This window comes from Brassica napus, chromosome A9, assembly GCF_020379485.1.
Source record: "Brassica napus cultivar Da-Ae chromosome A9, Da-Ae, whole genome shotgun sequence".
NCBI lineage: Eukaryota > Viridiplantae > Streptophyta > Magnoliopsida > Brassicales > Brassicaceae > Brassica > Brassica napus.
In genome coordinates, this window is record NC_063442.1 from 41,821,578 (window position 1) to 41,842,718 (window position 21,141).

At 33.1% G+C, this 21,141-nt stretch overlaps 4 protein-coding genes across 5 annotated transcripts; 3 read left to right on the forward strand and 1 right to left on the reverse strand.

The window, feature by feature from the left end:
* Positions 1 to 1,419: 1,419 nt before the first annotated feature.
* BNAA09G45930D lies at positions 1,420 to 4,336 on the forward strand. Of its 2 annotated transcripts, none has more exons than XM_013809220.3 (9): positions 1,420 to 1,549; positions 1,729 to 1,841; positions 1,955 to 2,310; positions 2,383 to 2,469; positions 2,535 to 2,804; positions 2,899 to 3,016; positions 3,286 to 3,781; positions 3,866 to 3,988; positions 4,069 to 4,336. In XM_013809220.3, exons 3-9 carry the CDS (start codon positions 2,037 to 2,039, stop codon positions 4,177 to 4,179), a joined length of 1,479 nt encoding a protein of 492 aa, XP_013664674.1. In that variant the 5' UTR covers positions 1,420 to 1,549; positions 1,729 to 1,841; positions 1,955 to 2,036; the 3' UTR covers positions 4,180 to 4,336. The 2 variants fall into 2 exon arrangements, with proteins under 2 accessions (XP_013664674.1, XP_022547191.1); XM_022691470.2 differs by having other exon boundaries at positions 1,729 to 1,808.
* A 105-nt stretch (positions 4,337 to 4,441) lies between these two features.
* Positions 4,442 to 7,019, reverse strand: LOC106369119 (probable WRKY transcription factor 4). The gene is made up of 3 exons (XM_013809221.3): positions 6,320 to 7,019; positions 5,071 to 5,855; positions 4,442 to 5,000 (listed from the first exon to the last, which is right to left on the reverse strand). Exons 1-3 carry the CDS (start codon positions 6,743 to 6,745, stop codon positions 4,757 to 4,759), a joined length of 1,455 nt encoding a protein of 484 aa, XP_013664675.1. The 5' UTR covers positions 6,746 to 7,019; the 3' UTR covers positions 4,442 to 4,756.
* An 8,698-nt stretch (positions 7,020 to 15,717) lies between these two features.
* LOC106369116 lies at positions 15,718 to 19,306 on the forward strand. Its single transcript, XM_048741754.1, has 3 exons — positions 15,718 to 16,211; positions 16,650 to 16,849; positions 16,940 to 19,306. The coding sequence occupies exons 2-3, from the start codon at positions 16,652 to 16,654 to the stop codon at positions 19,196 to 19,198; spliced, it is 2,457 nt and encodes an 818-aa protein (XP_048597711.1). The 5' UTR covers positions 15,718 to 16,211; positions 16,650 to 16,651; the 3' UTR covers positions 19,199 to 19,306.
* Positions 19,307 to 19,417: 111 nt separating this feature from the next.
* LOC106365358 lies at positions 19,418 to 20,836 on the forward strand. Its single transcript, XM_013804802.3, has 2 exons — positions 19,418 to 19,664; positions 19,743 to 20,836. Exons 1-2 carry the CDS (start codon positions 19,633 to 19,635, stop codon positions 20,539 to 20,541), a joined length of 831 nt encoding a protein of 276 aa, XP_013660256.3. The 5' UTR covers positions 19,418 to 19,632; the 3' UTR covers positions 20,542 to 20,836.
* The last annotated feature ends 305 nt before the right edge of the window (positions 20,837 to 21,141 follow it).

Genomic DNA, 21,141 nt, shown 5'->3' on the forward strand with positions numbered 1-21,141 from the left:
TTAAGAATAAATAATATGAGCCGTCAATAGAACAGTTGAAATATATTGGAGAATCCATTGTTATAATGACATATATCATTAACAACTAAAAGATCTTATACTATATGTATGAAAAGAATGGATGCAAGAGAATATGTGCAAATGGAATTTTAAGTCATTTGTAGCTTCTTTCTATCCAGTATAGCCGGAAGATTACATGTAAGAATGGCTGTAAGCCAGTAACGATTAACAAATAAGAAAATACATTATACTCTCCAACGAAAAGGACTTTGAACTAACTAATAGGATTATATTCACTTCTTAGCTCAATAATATGTTTTAAGAAAGTAGTTTATTATATTCTTGGACGGATTTGATAGCTAAACAATCCATGAATGACAAAAGTAAATTAATTGTAAAATTACATAATGATACAACTTTCTATCAACGTAATAAGATATGAGTCTATGAACAAACAATTTTCCTTGGATATCTAAGTTATGTATACATATTATACAAAAGTTAATTAATATTTTGACACTTTTATGCCAAATTAAAACCATATTTATTGTAAAAACGAGAAGGTATATATGATCTAGAGCTCCATGCACAGCATAGTTAATTATAGATACAAATTGATGGTGTACATATACTAGGTACGAAGTATGCATCTAATTGAAAAAAGATATTTGACCAAAAAAAAAAAAATTGAAAAAAGATAAAAAAAAATATGGTCAGTGTATTTAATTATCAACATGCATTAATAAGCATTATAGGTCGATGATAGATGAATGCAGCTTATAACAGTAAAGCATGTGGTCCTCATCGAGAACTTCACATACGAATCTCTTTTGAAACTATGCTATTTCAAATGTCTCGACGATCTTGATTAGACATTTTCTATCAACAACTGCATATGTAATAGCTTATACGCCTTGCTGTAAACTTCCACACTCCACATTGATGAACTAGAATACGAATATATTTTCGCCTTTATACAATTTATTCCTCTTACCATTTTCCAGTCTTCTCGTCCAGAATAACCAAACTTGAAAATTAAAAAAAAAAAATGTGTAGATGGATGTGGATGTTTTGTTGACATCGATGAGAAAGAAGACAAAAAATATTAAACGAGGTTAAGAAATTTTCCTTAAATGGAGACACATGCTGTAAAATAACTCAAGACTTCTGTAATTAAAAACGGTTGCTTCTTACCCGCGCGCGAAGATCATGGGGTCAACCCCTAAAACAGACTCACTTTCTCTGTAATAAAAATATCATTAAAATGTACAAGAAATACAAAAAAAAAATAATTAAAAAGCAGATAGAGATTGAAACGAGGAACAAGACTTGGGAAGGATCCGAAGAAAACGGGTTACTTAAGAATCAGTGGTGTCAAGATCTCTCTCCTATTTATTTAACGAGATTAAATTTTTACTTTTTATTGAACACGAAAAGACAGAGAAACAAAAAAGAGAGTCGATAGGCAGAGGAAAGAAAGACGAAGAGAACAGAACAGAGGATTTTCCAAAGATCCTCTTCTTCCTCTCTTCTTCTCATTCTTCTCCTGGTTTGTTTTCCTTGATTTCAAACATAATTTTTACATTTTTAAACATTATTGGTTCATTCTTTTTACTGGGTCTCTCCTAAGAAATGATATTGTATTCAAGATTTTCTTGTGTTTCACGTTTCAAATCTCAAATGCTGCATTCTTAGGGTTTGATTTTGTGTTTTTTCTCTTTGATGAAGGTCTTGAAGATATACATGAATCAACATCCCATTGTTATGAATGTTGATGCACTCTCTTATGTATACATAAGCTCTTACAGGTGACCTCTCTGAAAAGACTTTTTTTTTAAAAGGTACTAGATTCTCTCTTGCATTTGTTTTTTTTTTTTAATTTCGGACAAGAACATATATACATATTTGGTGTGTGATAGTCTTATCATTTATTTCTTTTCATGTCTTGATTCAGATTCCTCAAAAAGAATTTGATTTCTTTGAGCTATTATTAGCCGGTGAATGTATTAGAAACCCTCCAAAGCAAAAAAAAAAAGATGGGTGGCTGCGTTTCTTCACAGAGAAAAATCAGCAACAAGCTTCATCAGAAGAAGCATAAACATGGTGGCAGACATGGCAAAAGCCGGTCCAAAATCTCGGCTTCAATGCCTGATGTTCCCATGAAACGCATGAGCAATGCTAGCGTCAGGGATTTTGTTCATCTTGATTTTGAAAAAGGTGCAGCCAAGATGATGTGTAAGAGAGCTGAGATGACCAATGCTAATTTCCATTTAACTCAGCTTCAATGGAACTGCCAATTTGATGGAAACCGTAAGAACATCATTTAAAAAAAAAATCTCAAAGATCTTGAATATGTTTTATTGAATCTGATTCTATTTCCAGGAGTGTCACATGAGGAAGCTTGGTATGATTCCTTTAGTTACATTGACTCTGAGTCTGATGATGGATCAAACTGTAGTGTTTTTGAAGGTAAAACATCAAAGCTTGAGACATTGGTTTGTGAATGAAGATGGTAACATGTATCTTTCTTGCAGATGCAAACCCTTCTGCGATGGGACAAGTGATTCAGTATGAAGAGTTCTACGAGAGTTACCTCAAAATAGATGGGAACAAAGCTGAGACATACTCAAGCAAGAATGAAGTCAGCATAAAGAGAAACCAAATTGCTGATGAATCTCACCAAGAAACCATCAAGACTACCACTTGTCAAGAACATCAAGATCACAATAAGAGATCATCGAAAGTTGTTATGGTTTCGGTTCGAAGAACATCTATTGATAGAAAATCAACATCATCTGAATTATGTAAGAAAAATGATCAAATTATCTCTAGAGTTTCCATCCTTTTTTTTAAGTTTTCTTTCTCATGATTATTTATGTCTTTAAAACTTTTCATCAGACCGACCAAAAGCTGGTTCTGTGATTCAACGTTCTTTGGGAGAGAAACTGACCAACCAAGGAAGCTGGTTAGAACTTTCTCCATCGAGTTTCAAGCTCCGTGGACTGAGCTTCTTCAGGTTAGGATTCAAAGTTCAGTTTAAGAAAGTAGACAAACAGTTTTGTTTGATCAATTTACAGTAAAAAAAACTCTACAAATTAATAATGTTATGACTATGATATTTTATTAACTTATGGAGTTATTAATTTACAAAAAGAAAAATCGTTTTAGAATTTTTCTATTTTAGAATATTGATATTAATAAAATAACAAAATAAATCTATTAATTTGCCAAGTATTAATTTACATAGCTTCTATTGTAATTATATTTTGTTTACATCATTTTCAGAGACAAACAAAAGAGTCCAGCACCAAACTGTAGTCCTTACACACCAATTGGAGTCGATCTTTTCGCGTGTCCTAAGAAGATAAGCCACATTGCTCAGCACATTGAGCTCCCTAATTTGAAACCGGTGTCATCACAAGAGTGTTATGTCCCCAGTCTCTTGATTGTGAACATTCAGCTTCCAATGTATCAAACCTCTATGTTTGGTGACTATGATGGTGAAGGACTTAGCTTAGTCTTATACTTCAAACTGAATGAGAGTTATCACCAAGAGATCTCATCTCACTTTCAAGAAACCATCAAGAGATTTATGGATGATGAGATGGAGAAAGTGAAAGGATTCACAAGAGAATCAACAGTGCCATTCAGAGAGAGGTTGAAGATCATGGCCGGATTGGTGAATCCTGAGGATCTTCTGCTAAGTTCTACTGAGAGAAAACTTATCACAGCTTACAATGATAGACCTGTTCTTTCTCGTCCCCAACATGATTTCTTTCAGGTTAGATTACATATCTTAGCTATTTTTTGAGAGTTCGTTGCTAAAACTTTGTAATAATGTTATGTGTTGATCATTTGGATACAGGGACCAAACTACTTTGAGATCGATTTGGACATTCACAGGTTCAGTTATATTTCGAGGAAAGGACTCGAATCTTTCAGGGATAGGATCAAGAATGGAGTTCTTGATCTTGGTTTAACTATTCAGGTACTTTGAAATAATCTCTAGGTCTTTTTGATTTGGAGTGTTGCTCAAGTAAACATTTTTGTTCTTTTTTTCTCACACAGGCTCAATCACCAGAGGAACTTCCAGAGCAAGTACTGTGTTGTGTCAGGCTGAACAAGATTGATTTCGTGAATCACGGACAGATCCCAACGCTTTTAACTAACAAACAATGATGAGTTTCCACATCTAAAGAGACAAAAGCAAAACAAAGAACCTTTCACATATTTGTATTAAAAAGACATTAAGTACAAATCAATGTCTTTTTTTTTTTGGAAACCTTAGAAACAAGATTTGCTCTGAAGTATGTTATGAAAAATATTCATTTGTACAGACGTCACAAGTTTCTACTCCATTATTCAAAACCCATGAAAAATAACAATGAGACTGCTTTGTAAATTTCATTCAAGCAATGACTGAGATACAAACCAAAGCAAGTAGATCAATAATAATGTAAATATAATAAACAAAAGAAAAACACACAACAGTTTAGTTGTTACAACAGATAAATTTCATCCACAAATTGTATAACCTATGCAACTACAATAACACAAAAGCTTCCTCATGTACAAAAGAATTCACTTACAGAAAATCTGAAAAAAAACCTAAAAAGCTTTTTAAGTTTTACTCTCTTTTTTCCTGTAAACTGCTTAGATTTTCTCAGACAAGTGTAAACAGAAAGAGACCTGCTCAACTGATTCCATCAAGGTTGCAAGCTTTTTCATGAAAAAAAAAGATCAGAGTTCTCATCTCTTAAATTATATGCTCTTCTTTAAGCCTTAGACGCGCAACAGGCTGCTGATTAGCCGAACCGCCATGTCGATTCTCTGGCCTTAACTGTGCTGCTGCTGCAGTAGCATGGCTACTTGATTTAGATGCAGGAAGGTCATGGTTATGTTTACCTTCATATGTTGTCACTACAGCTTTTGGATCTGCTGCTGCTCTCTCTACATGTTTCCTCACTCCACATCCTTGTGTTGTGCACTTGTAGTAACTCCTAAGGATCAAAAAGAGAACATTAACAAGAATGTTTTAAAGAAATAAAACTAATGTTTTCTTGTTATTACCTCGGATAAGGATTCCCTTTGACCACTTTCTGTCCATACTTGCGCCACCTATATCCATCATCTAAGAGATCAACTTCACTTGTCGTTTGGACGATGATCTTAGGCTCTGTCACAGTTCTATGTGACGTAGAAACAGCAGCAGCTGGTTCCGAAACTCGAACTTTCTTGGCGTCAGGCTCGTCTTCAGCTCTCTCTCTGACACCACTTTCTCCATTACCAACTTCTTCGCTGTCACTAGCCTCAGACATTTGCTCTGTAGTAGTAGCTTGACTTGCTGCTTCATGTTGCTCCCTCTTACTCTTATTGTTATTAACCAAACTCCCGTTTAGATTACTATCTTTGTTGCTGTTGCTGTTGTTGTTGCCTCGCTTAGTGTTCTGAGGAGGCTCATGATTGTGCTGGCCCTTGTAGATGATTTCAGTTACTTGTCCATCAAGTGATCTCTCAACCTTCTTCTTGACAGGACATCCTGGATTGGTGCACTTGTAATAGCTTCTAGGAAACTCGCTGCCTTTAACTTGCTTTTGTCCGTATTTGCGCCAGTTATAGCCATCATCAGCTGGTTTGTCAACGTTTAGAGGCTGTTGCTGTGACCTCTGCTCAATGATGGTTGTAATTGAGGTTTCTATTGGAGCTAGTAGTGAAGAATCCGGAGCTGAGGATGAAAATGGTTGAGCCTGAGAGGAATGAGGGTACTCGGTTTGTGGTTGCATATTAGCATTGGCTTGAACTGCTTGTGCTGTGACTTGTGCTAGAGCTTGCTGATGTGTCATTCCATATGATCCCTGCACATTGTTACATGGTTAGATTCTAAATCACCCTACTAATAAGACTAGGAATCTCTTAGATATGGCAACAATAAATCTTGATGAAGATTTATATCAATAAAACCTATGAGCAAGTCAAAATCTTGATAAGTATTTGGATTCCTTATCTGAAAGTTCATACCTTTTAATACAGTTGAGTTACAAAGTTTCCCAAATTTCTCTAATAAAACCTTAATTCAAACTTATAATCTGATTAAAATGTTTTTTTTTCTCTATCTATCTACCAGCAAAATGGTTATTACAAGTCTATGATCTGTTGGAAATGGAATTTACATAGATTTGCTAACTAAAACCAAGCAAACAAACAAAAACAGCTTAATAAAGAAAGCCCTAAACTTTCAGTTTCCATAAATAGATTTTTAAACTTTTTAAGAATCCCCCAAAAAAAACAGAATAATATTTGTGTCGATGAAATCTTGAACCTGAAGGGGAGAGAAAAGACCCAAGAAGCTCGGCGAATCCAGCCGCATCGCCGGGCTTAGCCCTGGCGGTACGGTGAACATCGACGGTGACTGCGAGATCATCAAACCGGTGGGTCTGCTCTGTTTGAATCTCGGGTCAACATCACCACCGCTCGAGCTATTATTCCCTTCTTCACTAGCCGCCCCGGCTGATGCAGCAGCTGCAGCCGCGGGAGAAGCCATGGCGCCGGCGAGGAGCTGAGAGAAAGACCTAAACTCATCGGACTCGGGGAACATGTTTGAGACCAGCGTCATCGGACCAGGGCTGAATCCAACGCCAGCGCTGAAGAACATATCGCTAAACGGCCGTGGAGGAAGAGATAAAGTCGGTCGTGACGGAGCTCCGGTGGACTTAGATGTCGACGGGAGTTCTTCCTTCTCCGACATCGATCCCCAAAATAATCAGACAGAAGAAAAAAAGGTTTAAAACTTTTGTTTTCTCGCAGTATAAAAAAGTCCACGCTGCAGATATGTAAATCAATCTCTCTCTCTCTTGCTACCTCTCTCTCTCTACTCTTTTCTTTTTACTTGTGTAAAGTGAAATTCATTTTTTAATTTAAAACTAATTAAATGGATTTCTTTATTTGAGTAGTGCGCAGAAATGAAGAACAAGTTTCGAAGTTGTACCAGTTACCAAATTGATCTTTTGATTTGAGTTTAGGTTACACCTTTTTTACAAAAGCGTCGGTATTGGATTGTACGATGAACCTGGAGTGAAGAGGCAAAGCACAAGGCCACAGCTACTCCACGTTGTCTGAACTCTGAAATGACAGCTGGCATTCTGTTTTGATAGCCCATTCTGGTCTTAATGGGCTGTCGTTAAAAAAGCCTACTAATCATATGATATGTCTGCGATAAGTATATAATATACTAGAAATATTATTACCTTATATAAGTTATAATTAATTACTTTAGCCGATACAAATATGGGTTACATATTACTTCTTTAAAAAAAATATCATGTGAAAGCAAATGATTTTGTAAATCACTTTACTTTTGGGTAGTTTGTAATAGGAGGAAACGTGAGGTAAAGGAAATAAAGCAATCTAGCAACATGACTTTTGAACAGACATTTGACTTTAGAAGAGCAAGAGATATTATTATAAACATTCTTATGAAGTATGTGGGACACACGTAGGTCGTAGAGGTACTAATCTTTTCTTATATTTTACCACAATACAATACATTACGTAAGTTTCTAACTATACGCACGAGCCACGACTTCGCTCATAAAGACAATAATCATGGTGGGAGAGGTTGACATTTGAGGAGCCAAAAAAATCAAACAATAAGAAGAAACGTCTCAGGAAAAAAGTTGATGACGATGAGACATTAGTAATAAAAGTATTAAATTCCAAATTCCAAATTTTCCAAAGTAGGGTAAACACAAAACAACAGTCACATAGAAGGTGCATAAAACAGATGACTTCCTCGAACCAAAAAGAAGCTATCAACAACAAACATCACAATAGTTAGAAGAAGGAACAATATCTTGAAGCTTCTTGCTGGTGAAGATGTCAATAGCAACAAAGCGACATTTCACATGACCATGCTTCCTAGTCTTTGACGTTGAAACCTCAACAAATTGCAACACAATCGAAACGGATCCAAGTTAGTTACTAGTTACTACGATCAAGAAGGCTCGAGGGTGGCGGCGCGCTTTCTTCTGGGCTTTTATAACGAAGGCCTTTATAGAGATTGAGATGGGCTTAAAGCCTTAGAGATAACAGAGCTCTTTTTCTACCGTCGTTGGATTACATGATCAGACTTTATTATGTTTCACAAAAAAAAAAAAAAAAAAGATCAGACTTTATTAATTACTTCTTCTAGTAAATCTAGATTTAATCTAATCCTAATACTTTTGATATTAATTATAACTAGTCTTCTCTGTCAACACGCATACGCTATAAGAAAAGCTATTATATGTTCATTATTAACGGAATTTGTATTAAAAGCATATAACCTAAGGTTTGCTACCATGTAGAAGCCATACTCTTCAAGCTTTTCATTTCGGTTTGCGTAAAAAAAGAATTGTACGTTATTTTGCTCTTTATACCGACTCTGAACACAGCTCGTAACCGAACACACATGTTGAGAAGTTTTAAAAGACTGACGCATCCGCCGTTCATGTCTTTTCAAGTCATACTAACAATCTAGGGTTCCATCTCCCACTCTCAAATCTTCAATACATGTGTGATGTGGCAAAAACCACGTACTTACACGTTAATTACATCATCTGATATTTAAGTGATCGAAATTATCTTTCCTCATGGTTACTGAGAGAATGAGAGCATCTTTTCCACTTTTCACTCGTCTTTGTCGACAACATTCGGTGATTGGTCCTTTCAATTTCGAAATAATAGCATCACGAATAAGCCGTACACAAGCCAGTGAAAACGATGGCATATAATAATCAGAACTAAATATAATAATCAGAACTAACCTAATTCAAACAGAATGAACCCAAATGAATATCACGTTTATTTTAAAATGATCAAAATGAACTTTGGTTTAATAGTATAGATTTTAGACTATCGAAATATGTTTTTTTTCATGACAAAACCTTGTGTCGTTAAGAATATTTAGTACACAAAATCTTAATATAGTAGAAATTATATAAATTAATAATACTTGATAAATAATAAATATTATAAATTAATAATTTTTGTAGGTTTCGAGTTGCACCGGTTCAAAATAGAACACAAATCGATAAAATAATAAATCTTTTTTTGTAAATATATGGATGGTTCCAATAAAATCATAAATTAATAATCTATCTATATATACATTTTATATAAGTACAAACTAAACATTATATTGCTGGTTTTATATTGACAATGAAAATACTTCTATTTTTCTTAATATTTTAATATATTTTGATAATATTTAGTAAAATTTAATCGAAAACCACATTTAGATTATATGAAACATAAAAATATACACTAAATAATATATTAAAACAAAAAATTCAAATATTTAAAATTTAATTTATGTATAAATGGTAAAATAAATAATTTCATATTTTATAAACAAAATATTCAAAATATAAAATTTGAAATAAATATTTTTTTATAAATTAATAAAATATTATAATCTCAATATTATTAATTTATACAATTTTTACTGTATATAATATGATTTCACGTTGCATATAGCATAAATAAATCCCCAGTTACACCATGCATCATCGTCTCTGGTTATTCCGCTAAAAACGTCTCTTTGGTTTATGTATGAACATTTTGTATCTATATAACTATGCGAACATTATCAAAAAATCGAAAGCTAAAAAAAGCAAATGTTTTTCTTGGTGAAAGGCCGAATGTATATTTTGGCAATGGGCTTATTATCATCAATCTTACTACGGTGAGAAAAAAAAAAGGAAAAAAAAAGTCAGGGAAAGAAACACACAGAATCATGTGGATTGTATGATAAGAAGTTTACCAAGAATCCATCAATAATAAAATTGTTATATAATCATCTACATAGTCAATAAAACAATAATAACTCACTCTACATTTCATGGGATTGGAAAGCATTCAAGATGATTTTTAGATTGGATTTATTTTTGTTGTTGTTTGTAAACAAAGATTTTCATATCAATTAAAATTTTACACTAATTCCACAAGAATATGTAAAAAACATTGATTATTGTTAGTTTTATATAACACATCGATAATCCTAAAATACTGTTGGAAAACTCGAACATTGGTCACTAGAAGATTTACCAAAAAAAAAAGAAGACTACATGTACAGTTGTTATTTATGTCCAGTTTAATTGCGTATTTTTGTTCTACTGAACACTAACGGTTCGCATAACATTCTGAGATGGATCACCTTGAATCAGTTTACCCTTGATATAAGCTTTTGTGAAAAAGTTTGTATATCAACTATCAATTGCACAACCCATTTTGATTGACTCATGTTTGATTTTCTCTCAAATATTTGGCCTATAATAAAAGAAGAAAAAACAAATTGTTACGGATCTCGATTAGCTATAGATTTTATTGGAATCTACTTTTTCAGGCTATAATAGGATAATTAATTGTTTAGGTCATTGCTTTGTGTGGACAAGCATGGTTTGTCTACGTTCTAGATGCTTTTCAAAAATTGATGCAAACTTTTCGAAAGGGACTATCTTTATGTAACTGAGAAATTATTTAACCAGCGTCTAATAAAATAATGTGGACTAAAAATTGACGTTAAAGACGAGAGCGGATTTTAAAATAGTTTTTTTTTGAATATTTGTATTTTCTACACACAACTTACCTCCTATTTGCACTCCATACTCTATTTCCCTTCAATTTTTTTCCCCCCATCACTACCATTTTCCCCCAATTCAATGATATCCCACTCTTTTGAATATATTGAGCTAATTTGCTTTTTTTTTTTGTAAAAGGTAATGCAGAGGAGCTAGTGGGAGACGAGTGGCAAATAATTTACCTTTCAAACACCTTCTTTTTTTAATATTCCAGTGATCAAATATTTTCCGATTAATGATATGCGTAATGACCAACGATAAAGTAACATATGATTTTATAGTTTTCAAGTTTCAACAACCATATTTCTGTAAATCATGTTTTATGAATAATTTTTGTATTTTAAAAATAAAGGTTCATATCACCTTAAAAATTTCGATTCACCAATGTTCTCACTTAAATTTAATTCAAAGACTTTATAGTAAGAAATTTATTTTGACCGGGAAATATAATTTAGTTTAATAGAAATATTGAAGAAAAATGACAGTTGCGTACTTGCATAGTTGCATGTATATATATATATGTATATTTTTTTTTATGGAATTTTGTTTTCTCTTTGATTCTCAGTGAGATCAATTTAGTGGGACACACCAGAAGAACTATGATAGGACCCTTGACTAATACTCAGCTAATAAATCTTAATTTATTTTTCTGATGAGAGTGACATTTCCGAAAGCATACTTTGGACCACTTTTAAGGTCTATTCCCAACTTATCTTGAACCCAATAAAAGCACTATAACTATATATATATATCTTACAAATAAAATACTAATACATTGCCTTTGGTCTATTATTTGAGTCTTCGAATTATTTTTAAGAGTTTAAAAAAAAAAATCTAGTAACTTTATATATGTAGATGTTGTATCGTGTTGTTGAATCTTAAACAATCCAATAATTATCATGCTATTTAAATTCGTTTATTCTTTCATAATTCTCTAATTCTGCTTTTAAGATTTAAAGTAATAAAAGATATAGCAAAAAGTTAAAGAACATTTTAAAAAAAACTATAATAGAAGAATTATACTGATATCATGAAGTAATACCTAGTTAACTTGTTGAAAAAATTATATAGTTAACTTTTTTCTTTTCTTTACATAAATATATAGTTAATTTTTTTGTTTGACTATATACATTTAACTTAAACAGACAGATCTAGCATATGTTATTATATCCCTGTTTTTTTTTTTGCGTTTAGTATTGTTCTTGGATTCGAAAACTTTTAAACGAGATGGTTTAAATTTTAAGAAATCACCAGAAGAAAATATGCAATCTCATTAACCATGTGGGTTTGTGACATCAGAGACAGAACAAAATGATGCCATGCCACAGACACAAGAGTCAAGAGCCCAAGAGGCTATCCTAGTTTTTTTTTGACCGAACACAAATGATTTTTTTTGGAAGGATATTTTTGAAGAATTTCATTTTTTTTGTATGTGAGGAAGAAAATTATAAGGAATTTATACTGTCTTGCATATATTTACCCTTTTTAAAAGAGGTTCGGTCACATCGATCGTAAAAGTGTAATGATTTTGTCACTCAAAATTTATCATTATTACCTACATAAATATCTGTCCGGGTAATCTATACTATACTAAAAGGGAGATATAAACCCCTCTTAGAGTGTCCACATCAGCATATATAATCATCCAATCAGAGAGCCCGAAGTTGCCACGTCATCTCATTTATTTTTTCGTAAAAAATGAAAAAAAATGCAAAGGACAGGATCGAACCCGGGTTAGTATGACATAAATATAGAGCATATACCGCTAAGCCATTGAAACTTTCTTGAACACATATACAAGAATCACTAAATATGTAATCACAAACTCTTATGTACATTTACAATAATATGGATTCAACTTTCAAGACTTCGATATTTTGTTTTGTAAAAAAAATAAGAAAGTGACTAAGCTAATATATTCTTTGAAAGTGTGAGAACATTGACAAATATGAAAAAACATAGATTTTTGTTTTCGTGACAAAGTTAAGACTTTTGTAAAAGTACGTTTACATAAGCTTGCTTTCCCCGATTCTATATACACAAGATTCTATATACACAAATAAATATAATATAACAACATAAGCTTGCTTTCCCCGATTCATATGAAAACTTTTTAAGTTATCCACCAAAGCAAATTAATTAAATCAATCAAATTGTTAGAATACAACAAATTAATATACAATTTTATTTTAAATTAAATTATTTAAAAGTGTATTTTCATTAAAAATAAAATAATAAAAAAGTAAAACTGATTTGATGGTAATTTTTATGACATATATATATATATTATGTGAAAGAAATATAAGCTTAATATGGAAAAAAATCTTAAATACAAAAAATCCTAAAATTAACAAAAAAAACTAATAAAAATTAAACTATGATATCAATTGAAAGCTTCTTAGACAATATTAATAAAATATTTAAACGATAATTAGACAAATTTAATTTTTTTTGCCAGCCAAAAGTGTATTATTAATTAGCATCAGTTATTTCAAGATGTTTAAGAAAGGATGGAATTAAATGATATATGAACTATGAATAGTAGTACTTTGTAAAGCTGACTTAGATAACACATCTGCACATCATTTCCAATCCTTTTTGATGCCTAAATTCAATTTCTTCAGAGCAGTTATTCCACAAAAAGATCGTATGAGATATTGTTTTGATATTCAGATTTGTTTCTTGAATGTTAAGAAGATTGATAACTGTAAAAATGTCTCCTTCGAATATTATATGTCTATAACCGAATCTCCAACATGAGACAACTTTGTTTAAAAAGTAAATAATTTTATTTTTCTTATATTATATAATAAATATATATTATTTACTGATAATAAAAATATAATTATTCATCTATCACAAATATCTATGCAAATATGTGAATCAAGTACTACAATCAAACAACATAATGATTTCCACAAAGAAAATTTAAAAAATATATTTATGTTATGTAGTCTTATTTTATATTCTTTAAATAATGTAATACAATATTATACATTATTTTTTTAGAATTGAGAAATACATATATATCAGTTAGACAAATTAAGCAATAATTAGACAATTTTGACTCTTTTTTTGCCAGCCAAAATTTTATTATTAATTAGCATCAGTTATTTCAAGATGTTTAAGAAAATATGGACAAAAAATAGGATGGACATAAATGATATATGAATTATGAATAGTACTTTGTAAAACTGACTTAGATAACACATATGCACATCCATTTTCAGTCCTTTTTGATGCATAAATTCAATTTCTTCAGAGCAGTTATTCCACAAAGAGATCGTATGAGATATTGTTTTGATATTCAGATTTGTTTTTTGATTGTTAAGAAGATTGATAACTGTAAAATGTCTCATTTGAATATGATATGTCTATAACCGAGTCCCTACATCAGACAAGTCTGTTTTAAAAGAATATAATTTTATTTTTCTTATATTATATAATAAATATATATTATTTACTGATAATAAAAATATAGTTATTCATCTATCACAAATAACTATGCAAATATGTGAATCAAGTACAACAATCAAACAACATAATGATTTCCACAAAGAAAATTTAAAAAATATATTTATGTTATGTAGTCTTATTTTATATTCTTTAAATAATGTAATACAATATTATACATTATATTTTTTTAGAATTGAGAAATACATATAATATCTTATCCGCGCGTAGCGCGGTTAAAAAATCTAGTAGAACTAAGAAAAACCCAGTTTTGATGCCAAAACCATCTTTAAAGATTTTCTTTTTGTCGTCAACCTTACTAACAAACATTAGAAAATGTTACAAATCGTTTTTCCAATTTACAACATAACTTGAGTTTGTAATCCTATCCTGTTTAGCTAATTTATCTGCAACAACATTACAAGACCTTTTAGTTAAGATACACCTCTTGTTGTATATTTTCTAAAAGAAATTTAAAAATAAAATAATAAAAAAGGAAAAGAATGAGAAAATATAAAAACATGTTCTCGTAAAAAAAAAACTAAAAAGGCTAAGATAACACCAATGGACCCGTAAATCATGTATCTCTTTTTAGGTAGTCCAAAAATTCAAATTTAAATACATAGCTAAATAATTCTTAAATATTAATATAATAATTATGAAAACTCGAGAATTCCATGGAAATTAATGCTCTAAGAGCCTCATGATTAAAAACATGTTTTTGCTTAATCACTAGTATATGATGAGTTAAGAATTAAGATGGATAACAAAATATAATTGTAAAAATATTATGAATAATTTATGTATTTATTTTGAGTTTTCTTTATCAAAGCTTTGTTTTAATTTTGAGTAGATAACATGACATTATAAAAATAGCTAATAATGGAGTAAAAATACAATGACACTCCTATATGTTAAAATACACAAGAATCTATGCAATAAATTCAATATGTGAGAACAACATAATTTTGATTTCTCTATTCTGTAAATATATAAACTAATGTATGGGTATTCGTTGCAATATTACTCTAGAAATAAAATAAACAAATCTTTATTCCCTTATAATTCTTTGAAACTCCAGAGCGATGCTCCTGGATTCCATCAGTATCCAGCCTCCCTTTCAAAGTCTTATAATCAAAAATTAATTCCGATCACCAATAAAACTTCTTCTTTTGGTAAAAAAAAAACTTCTGATAATCTAATAAAAGTTCTGGTATATAAATCAAAAATTGATTCCACAGTAGCCAACGCGAGTAGAGGTACAGATTTTAAGGTGGGACCTACGATTTGTTTGCTGTCAATAGTATAGTATTAATTACAGCTTTTTTATATTAGCATATATTTGAAAAATATTGACGCTAACAACAAAATAGAAAAACGAAGGATTGCGTAATTAATGGACCAAGGATTTAGAAAATTTATCCATGACGACATGTCCGTTTTGGATTTACAATTTAGTATTTATCTATTTTATTATACCATATGGTAAACAACATTTAAATACAACATACATAAAAATATAAGATTTATACAGTTTTCAAAAGTCGAAACCAACTAGATCACTTATTCTAGACATATGTCACAATAAACCCATTTTTTCTTTTCTTTAAATGGATAGATTATGTTTAAAAAGGACGAGAGTTATTACATATTTTAAACAAAGTACATAGAAAAATAAAATAAAAAGGAGAAAGAAAAAGCAGAGAGAATAAAAAGGGGAAGGGAAGAGAAGAGAAGAGGGGGATGTTGACAAAAAAATTCAGGTCTGGTTTGTTTATGTGTTTTTTGGGATCTTTCCTTTTTTCTCTATAAACACAACCAAAAGAAGCAGACGAAGAAGAAGAAGAAAAACAAAGCAGAGTTCTTTTTTTTTTTTTTGTTTGGTGAGACAGGGAGAGAGAGAAAGAGTGGCCCAGTAGATCGAAGATGACGATGATCTATTTTCTTTTCTTCCATTAATAGTGTTTTCCGCTATAACCATTATATACACAGAGAATATAGACTCCAAAATTTTCTTACTTTTGCCTTTTGATTCAGAGCCTTTTTTATTTTCCTTCTAATTTCACTTTGTTGAAACCTCGTAAAGTCTTCATTTTTTGATCTTCTGAAGACGAGTTGGCGATAAGAGGATGTGCGTTTGAGGTATAAAAAAAAATACTATTTTTTTTTTTTACTTTTGTCTGATGATTTGGAGATGTTTAGTTTAGAATCTGCTCAATTCTCAATTTAGTACAATCAATGTCCTTATATTTTTTTTTTGCAGATTCTTTGTCTTGGTTATTTTTGTTTTATTTGTTTCCGAGATCCTATAATTGACTCGTCTGCGTAAGAACTATCTATCAACGACCTTTAGTTATCACCGAGTCAAAACCCTTGTCTGAAAAGTCTCATCTTCACTTGTTTCTTCTGCTATATGCTTTGACTTTTGAGCTGCTGTCTGAAAAAGGCTAATCTGATTGAGCTGTAAAGTTTTTGTTTTTACTGATGAAAATGTGGTGGTTAATGCTTGTTGTGATGAATTTGGATTTGGGGATGTTTCAATGCTAAAAGTTTATTTTTAATTGTTTTGTGTGTGAGTAGTAATGGGAACAAAGATTCACTGTGAAAGCTTATTCCCTGGACATCATCACTCTATGAGAGATCCCAACAACGAATCCAACGGCTGTAGATGGCCATTGTTCTATGCTGACAATAAAGCCTCTGCGAATGATCAATTCTACAATGACAAAGATGTGGTGAGAAGGACAATGCTCGAACACGAAGCTGTTTTTAAGGCTCAGGTTAGCTAGTTAGTAGTGGATTAACTTTCTCTAGACTTTTCAGGTTTTGGTTGATTTAATATGTTGTGCATTTTCATCATTAAACTACAGGTTATGGAACTTCACAGAGTATACAGGATACAAAGGGATATGATGGATGAACTGAAAAGGAAACAGTTTAACAAAGAATTCGAGGCATCATGCTCATCTCAAGCTACTAATGATGATCTCCGTAAATGGAAAATGCCTAGTTTCCCTGTGGCAAACTCGGTTTACGACAGACCATCCATGTCAGTAGTGGAGGATAATGGCCATTCTCCCATGAAAGGAAGCTATTGTCAAGGGGTGTTGGAGGTCAGACCGACGAAAATGAGGAGAAAGATGATAGATCTTTGTCTTCCTGCTGATGAGTACACTGAGGAAGTTGTGGAGTTGAAAGATCACAGAGTTAGTCAGCTTCCTAATGGAGATGTGAAGACTGGGTATGGGTCAAGTAGTAGAACCAATGGCTTGGCTGATTTGAATGAACCATTTAAGGCTCAAGACACAAACGAGTTTGCTTATGGCCACTCGGGCAGTGTAAGGGAGCATGATCCTGGGAAAGTCTGGCCACAACATCAGCCCTTAAGAACTAGTAAGATGATCCACCAAGTTGTAAATGCAGATCATTACAGTGGCACACATAAGTATGCTACTCCATCTAAGCCACTGGAGTCATCCTCTCAGGCTATGCAAGTGTTTGTGAACAGTTCACAAAGAGGAAAGGGTTTACCTAACTCTGGTCCTCCTCCAAGCAAGGCAGTCTTGTGGAGAGAAAGGACGTTTATTGACCTAGAAGCTGATACTGATACTAACACTAGCCATGAAGTTGCTTCTCATCAACCGCAACGCCACTTGTATCCTCCATTTAACACTCCAGCTTCTGCTTTCCATATGCATTCCTCTTGGCAAAACCCTCAGAGAGTTGTTGTTGCTTCAGAGCAGAAACAAGGGTGTCTGGGAGATAGATTACAGTTTGAAAGCAACTCTAGATATAACAACCACAACATGGTTTACAATGAGTGTTCTTCTTCTTCGTCGAAATCGAAATTCTCTGGGAGTGGGTATAGTTATCCTGACGGAGGAAGAAGTGATCACAGGCCGGAGGTGAAGTTTGTTAGAGATTTGAACTTGAATGTGACACTTCCATCAAACACTTGTGCTGTTGAAGTTAGAAAGGATGAAGCTACTTTACCATGGCTTGTTAAACCCAAGTCTGCTTGTAACTCTGATGTGGCTGATGGGAGATGGAATCTGAACAGTAATGATGCTGTAGAGACTGAGAAGTTCAACATTGCTACAGATGAATGCAATGCAGAAAGAGATAAAGTCCATAACGTTAGGATGATGCTAGACATCAACGAACCTTGTGAACCACTTTCGGATGAAGATCAGCAAATGGAGAAGGAACAAACAGGGACAAAGGTTTCGGTTAGTAACAAGTGTGATATTGATTTGAACATGTCGGTTAGTGAAGAAGAAGAAGATGAGAACTGCTCTGTTCCCACCAGTTCAAGACTGAGCTCAAAGAGAATCATGATAGATTTGGAAACTGTTCCCGAGTCTGATATTGAAGAAGACGATGTCTCTGGAGAAAAACCTCCAGAAGAGTCCCAAACTCTCGAGAAACCGCCTGAGTTTGAAAAAACAGCAGCAGAAACAATAGTTGCCATCTCTTTAGCTTGCCTAGACAGAGAGGTTGAAGTCGTTGCTTCATCAGAAACAATGATCCTTCACTGGTTTGCAGAAACAGTAGAGAACCTGGACCAAAAGCTAGCTTCTGTCACAAGGAACCAAGCGCCTTCTATAGAAGAGATGGATTACTTCGAGTCAATGACCCTGCAACTACCTGAGACCACAGAAGAAGAGTACACGCCTAAGCCATTAGTCCCTGAAGACCTCGTATTGGAGGAAACCTCTGTGGTCATCACGAGCCAAAGACCAAGAAGAGGAAACGCTAGAAAGGGAAAGCAAAGACGAGACTTCCAGAGAGACATTCTCCCCGGACTTGTGTCTCTTTCGAAACACGAAGTGACAGAAGACATTCACATGTTCGATGGGTTCATGAGAGCAGCAACGGGAAGCTCCTGGACTCCAGCCGGTTTAGCGAGGAAGAAAACCGGGTCAAGAGGTAGACCGAGACGGGTCGTTACAATCCCTGAACCGGTTTATTATCCCTCGGTTCAACAACATGTGGGGAACAACAATGGTGAGATTGAAGATAGAAGCTTTGCAGGTTGGGGTAAAATGACAAGAAGGCCGAGGAGACAACGTTGTCCTTCTTCTACTGTAACTACTACTAGTAACCAACGTCACGCGCCTTTCACGTGATATATTTGTAACCATAATATATCATTCCTGTTTGTTTTCTTCAAAATGTTGTCGTATAGAGAGATATAATATCAGACCGTGATTTTCATAGAGGAGTTTTTTAATTTCCGGTTGGGTGATATAGATGAAGATATTTTTTTATTCAAATAATCACTTTTTGTATTATTTTTAAGGTCAAACCGAGTTCTAAATTGGTTTATATATAAAAAAAAGGTTCAAATTCGGTTGGGCTCGGTTCGTATTGTCAATAAAATGTATAGGCCCTCTTTTGATAACTTTACAAATATAAGGCCCAACGTTGTTGGGCTCGTGTTATCTTAATTACCTTTTGCGTCCTCCAATTAATAGATATTAGTAATAAGTGCCCATAAATTCTGGGTGGCTTTGGAAAAACCCTAAACCCAGACATCGTCTCTTTCGTTAGTGAAACAACAATGTTTCGTCGTAGCTCTTGCAAGCTTTCACTGTCAGTCTTCCCTTTAAACTTTAATTCGTAAGATTTTAATTTCCGAAATTTCTTAATTAAATTATAAAAGTTTTGCAGTTGGGGAAAAAGAAGATTCAGCAGCAAGTCGGAGGAGACGATGAGCTATTCATTTACAGAGGCATCTTGTATGCAACATTGGCGTAAAAACTGGGACCCCCAAAGAAAGAACCGATTAACATCGAGCACATTCGCTCAAGCCATCGGGTTCTGGCCAAACCGTAGAGTCCAGCTCTGGTTAGAGAAAATCGGAGCGATAGAGCCGTTTTCAGGCAACGCAGCCACGTGCTGGACCAAGATCAAAGAGCTAGAAGCGCTCAACCGATACCACGTTCTAACGGGACACGACTTTGTCTTTCCCGAGTTCGTTACTTTAACAGAAGACGAAAACTGGTTAGGAGCTTCTCCCGACGGAGACATGTACGGTTTGGTCAGCGAGGGGTCGAAAGGTATGCTGGAAGTTAAGTGTCCGTACGGAGAGGGTTACCCGTGGAAGAAAGTGCCGTGGCATTACGTGCCGCAGGCTCAGGGTTTGATGGAGATTGTGGGGAGAGATTGGTTGGATTTGTATTGTTGGACTGTTAACGGGAGTAGTTTGTTTAGGATTGAGAGAGATTGTGTGTTTTGGCGGGAGATGAAACCGACGCTTGTTGATTTTTGGGAGAGGCATGTGGTTCCCGGGAGAGACAGGTTTTGTGATAGCTCTCTTGTGATAACAGATCCTTTGGTGGAGCTGGTGGAGTTTGTGCCTGAGTCTAGACATGAACGGTGTAATCAGATTTTGCGTGGGACTGAGAGGGTTATGGATAACTCTTGTAAGCGTTTGTTTTATGAAATTAATGGCCAAATCTTAGACTGACGCCAAACTCTCTCTGTTACTTCAACTGTATTCAGTGTATCTAACTTGTTCATTCACTAATCAATTTAATTTGTTTTATAAACAATAAAACGTATAAAGACACTCATGATCTTTGAAAGGTACTAGTTGGTTTTTTGAAAGGTATTAGTTGGTTTTCCTGCACAGAAATAAAATTTTCAAAATAATTATATATAAAAAATATAAATATAAATTTCATTTTATCGATTTAAAAATAAAAAGAAAATCGTGAATAATTATTTATTATTTTTTTCATTTGACTTAACAATATTTTAATTTGATTTTTGGATTGGTTTATTTTATATTTATATATTTAAAACTATAGTTTTGAGTATATTTTTTTGTTTAAATTTTATTACATTAATAAATTTTCTTACATTAATAAATTTTATTTATTTTTATTTATCGCAATAAATCAGTAATCATCACATATCGATTATGATGTATAGTAAGTTCAATAGATTAAAAATTCTTTATCAGTGGAGACAAGTATGAACAAAATCGTTTGAACTTCCCCTAATTCTATTAAATTAATTCCTCTAATTAGCCAAGTAAGGCCCATATATTTGGGCTTCAATAAGC

What these genes read in the sequence shown, in the direction of transcription:
- BNAA09G45930D (XM_013809220.3), top strand. Translation starts at nt 2,037, where the DNA reads ATGGGTGGCTGCGTTTCTTCACAGAGAAAAATCAGCAACAAGCTTCAT. An exon ending in AAACTGTAGTGTTTTTGAAG is followed by an intron (nt 2,470 to 2,534) that starts GTAAAACATCAA and finishes TCTTTCTTGCAG; the next exon opens with ATGCAAACCCTTCTGCGATG. An exon ending in CCCAACATGATTTCTTTCAG is followed by an intron (nt 3,782 to 3,865) that starts GTTAGATTACAT and finishes ATTTGGATACAG; the next exon opens with GGACCAAACTACTTTGAGAT.
- LOC106369119 (XM_013809221.3), bottom strand. Translation starts at nt 6,745, where the DNA reads ATGTCGGAGAAGGAAGAACTCCCGTCGACATCTAAGTCCACCGGAGCT. An exon ending in GTCTTTTCTCTCCCCTTCAG is followed by an intron (nt 5,856 to 6,319) that starts GTTCAAGATTTC and finishes AACAATGTGCAG; the next exon opens with GGATCATATGGAATGACACA. An exon ending in AAAGGGAATCCTTATCCGAG is followed by an intron (nt 5,001 to 5,070) that starts GTAATAACAAGA and finishes TTTGATCCTTAG; the next exon opens with GAGTTACTACAAGTGCACAA.
- LOC106369116 (XM_048741754.1), top strand. Translation starts at nt 16,652, where the DNA reads ATGGGAACAAAGATTCACTGTGAAAGCTTATTCCCTGGACATCATCAC. An exon ending in AAGCTGTTTTTAAGGCTCAG is followed by an intron (nt 16,850 to 16,939) that starts GTTAGCTAGTTA and finishes ATTAAACTACAG; the next exon opens with GTTATGGAACTTCACAGAGT.
- LOC106365358 (XM_013804802.3), top strand. Translation starts at nt 19,633, where the DNA reads ATGTTTCGTCGTAGCTCTTGCAAGCTTTCACT. An exon ending in AGCTCTTGCAAGCTTTCACT is followed by an intron (nt 19,665 to 19,742) that starts GTCAGTCTTCCC and finishes AAAGTTTTGCAG; the next exon opens with TTGGGGAAAAAGAAGATTCA.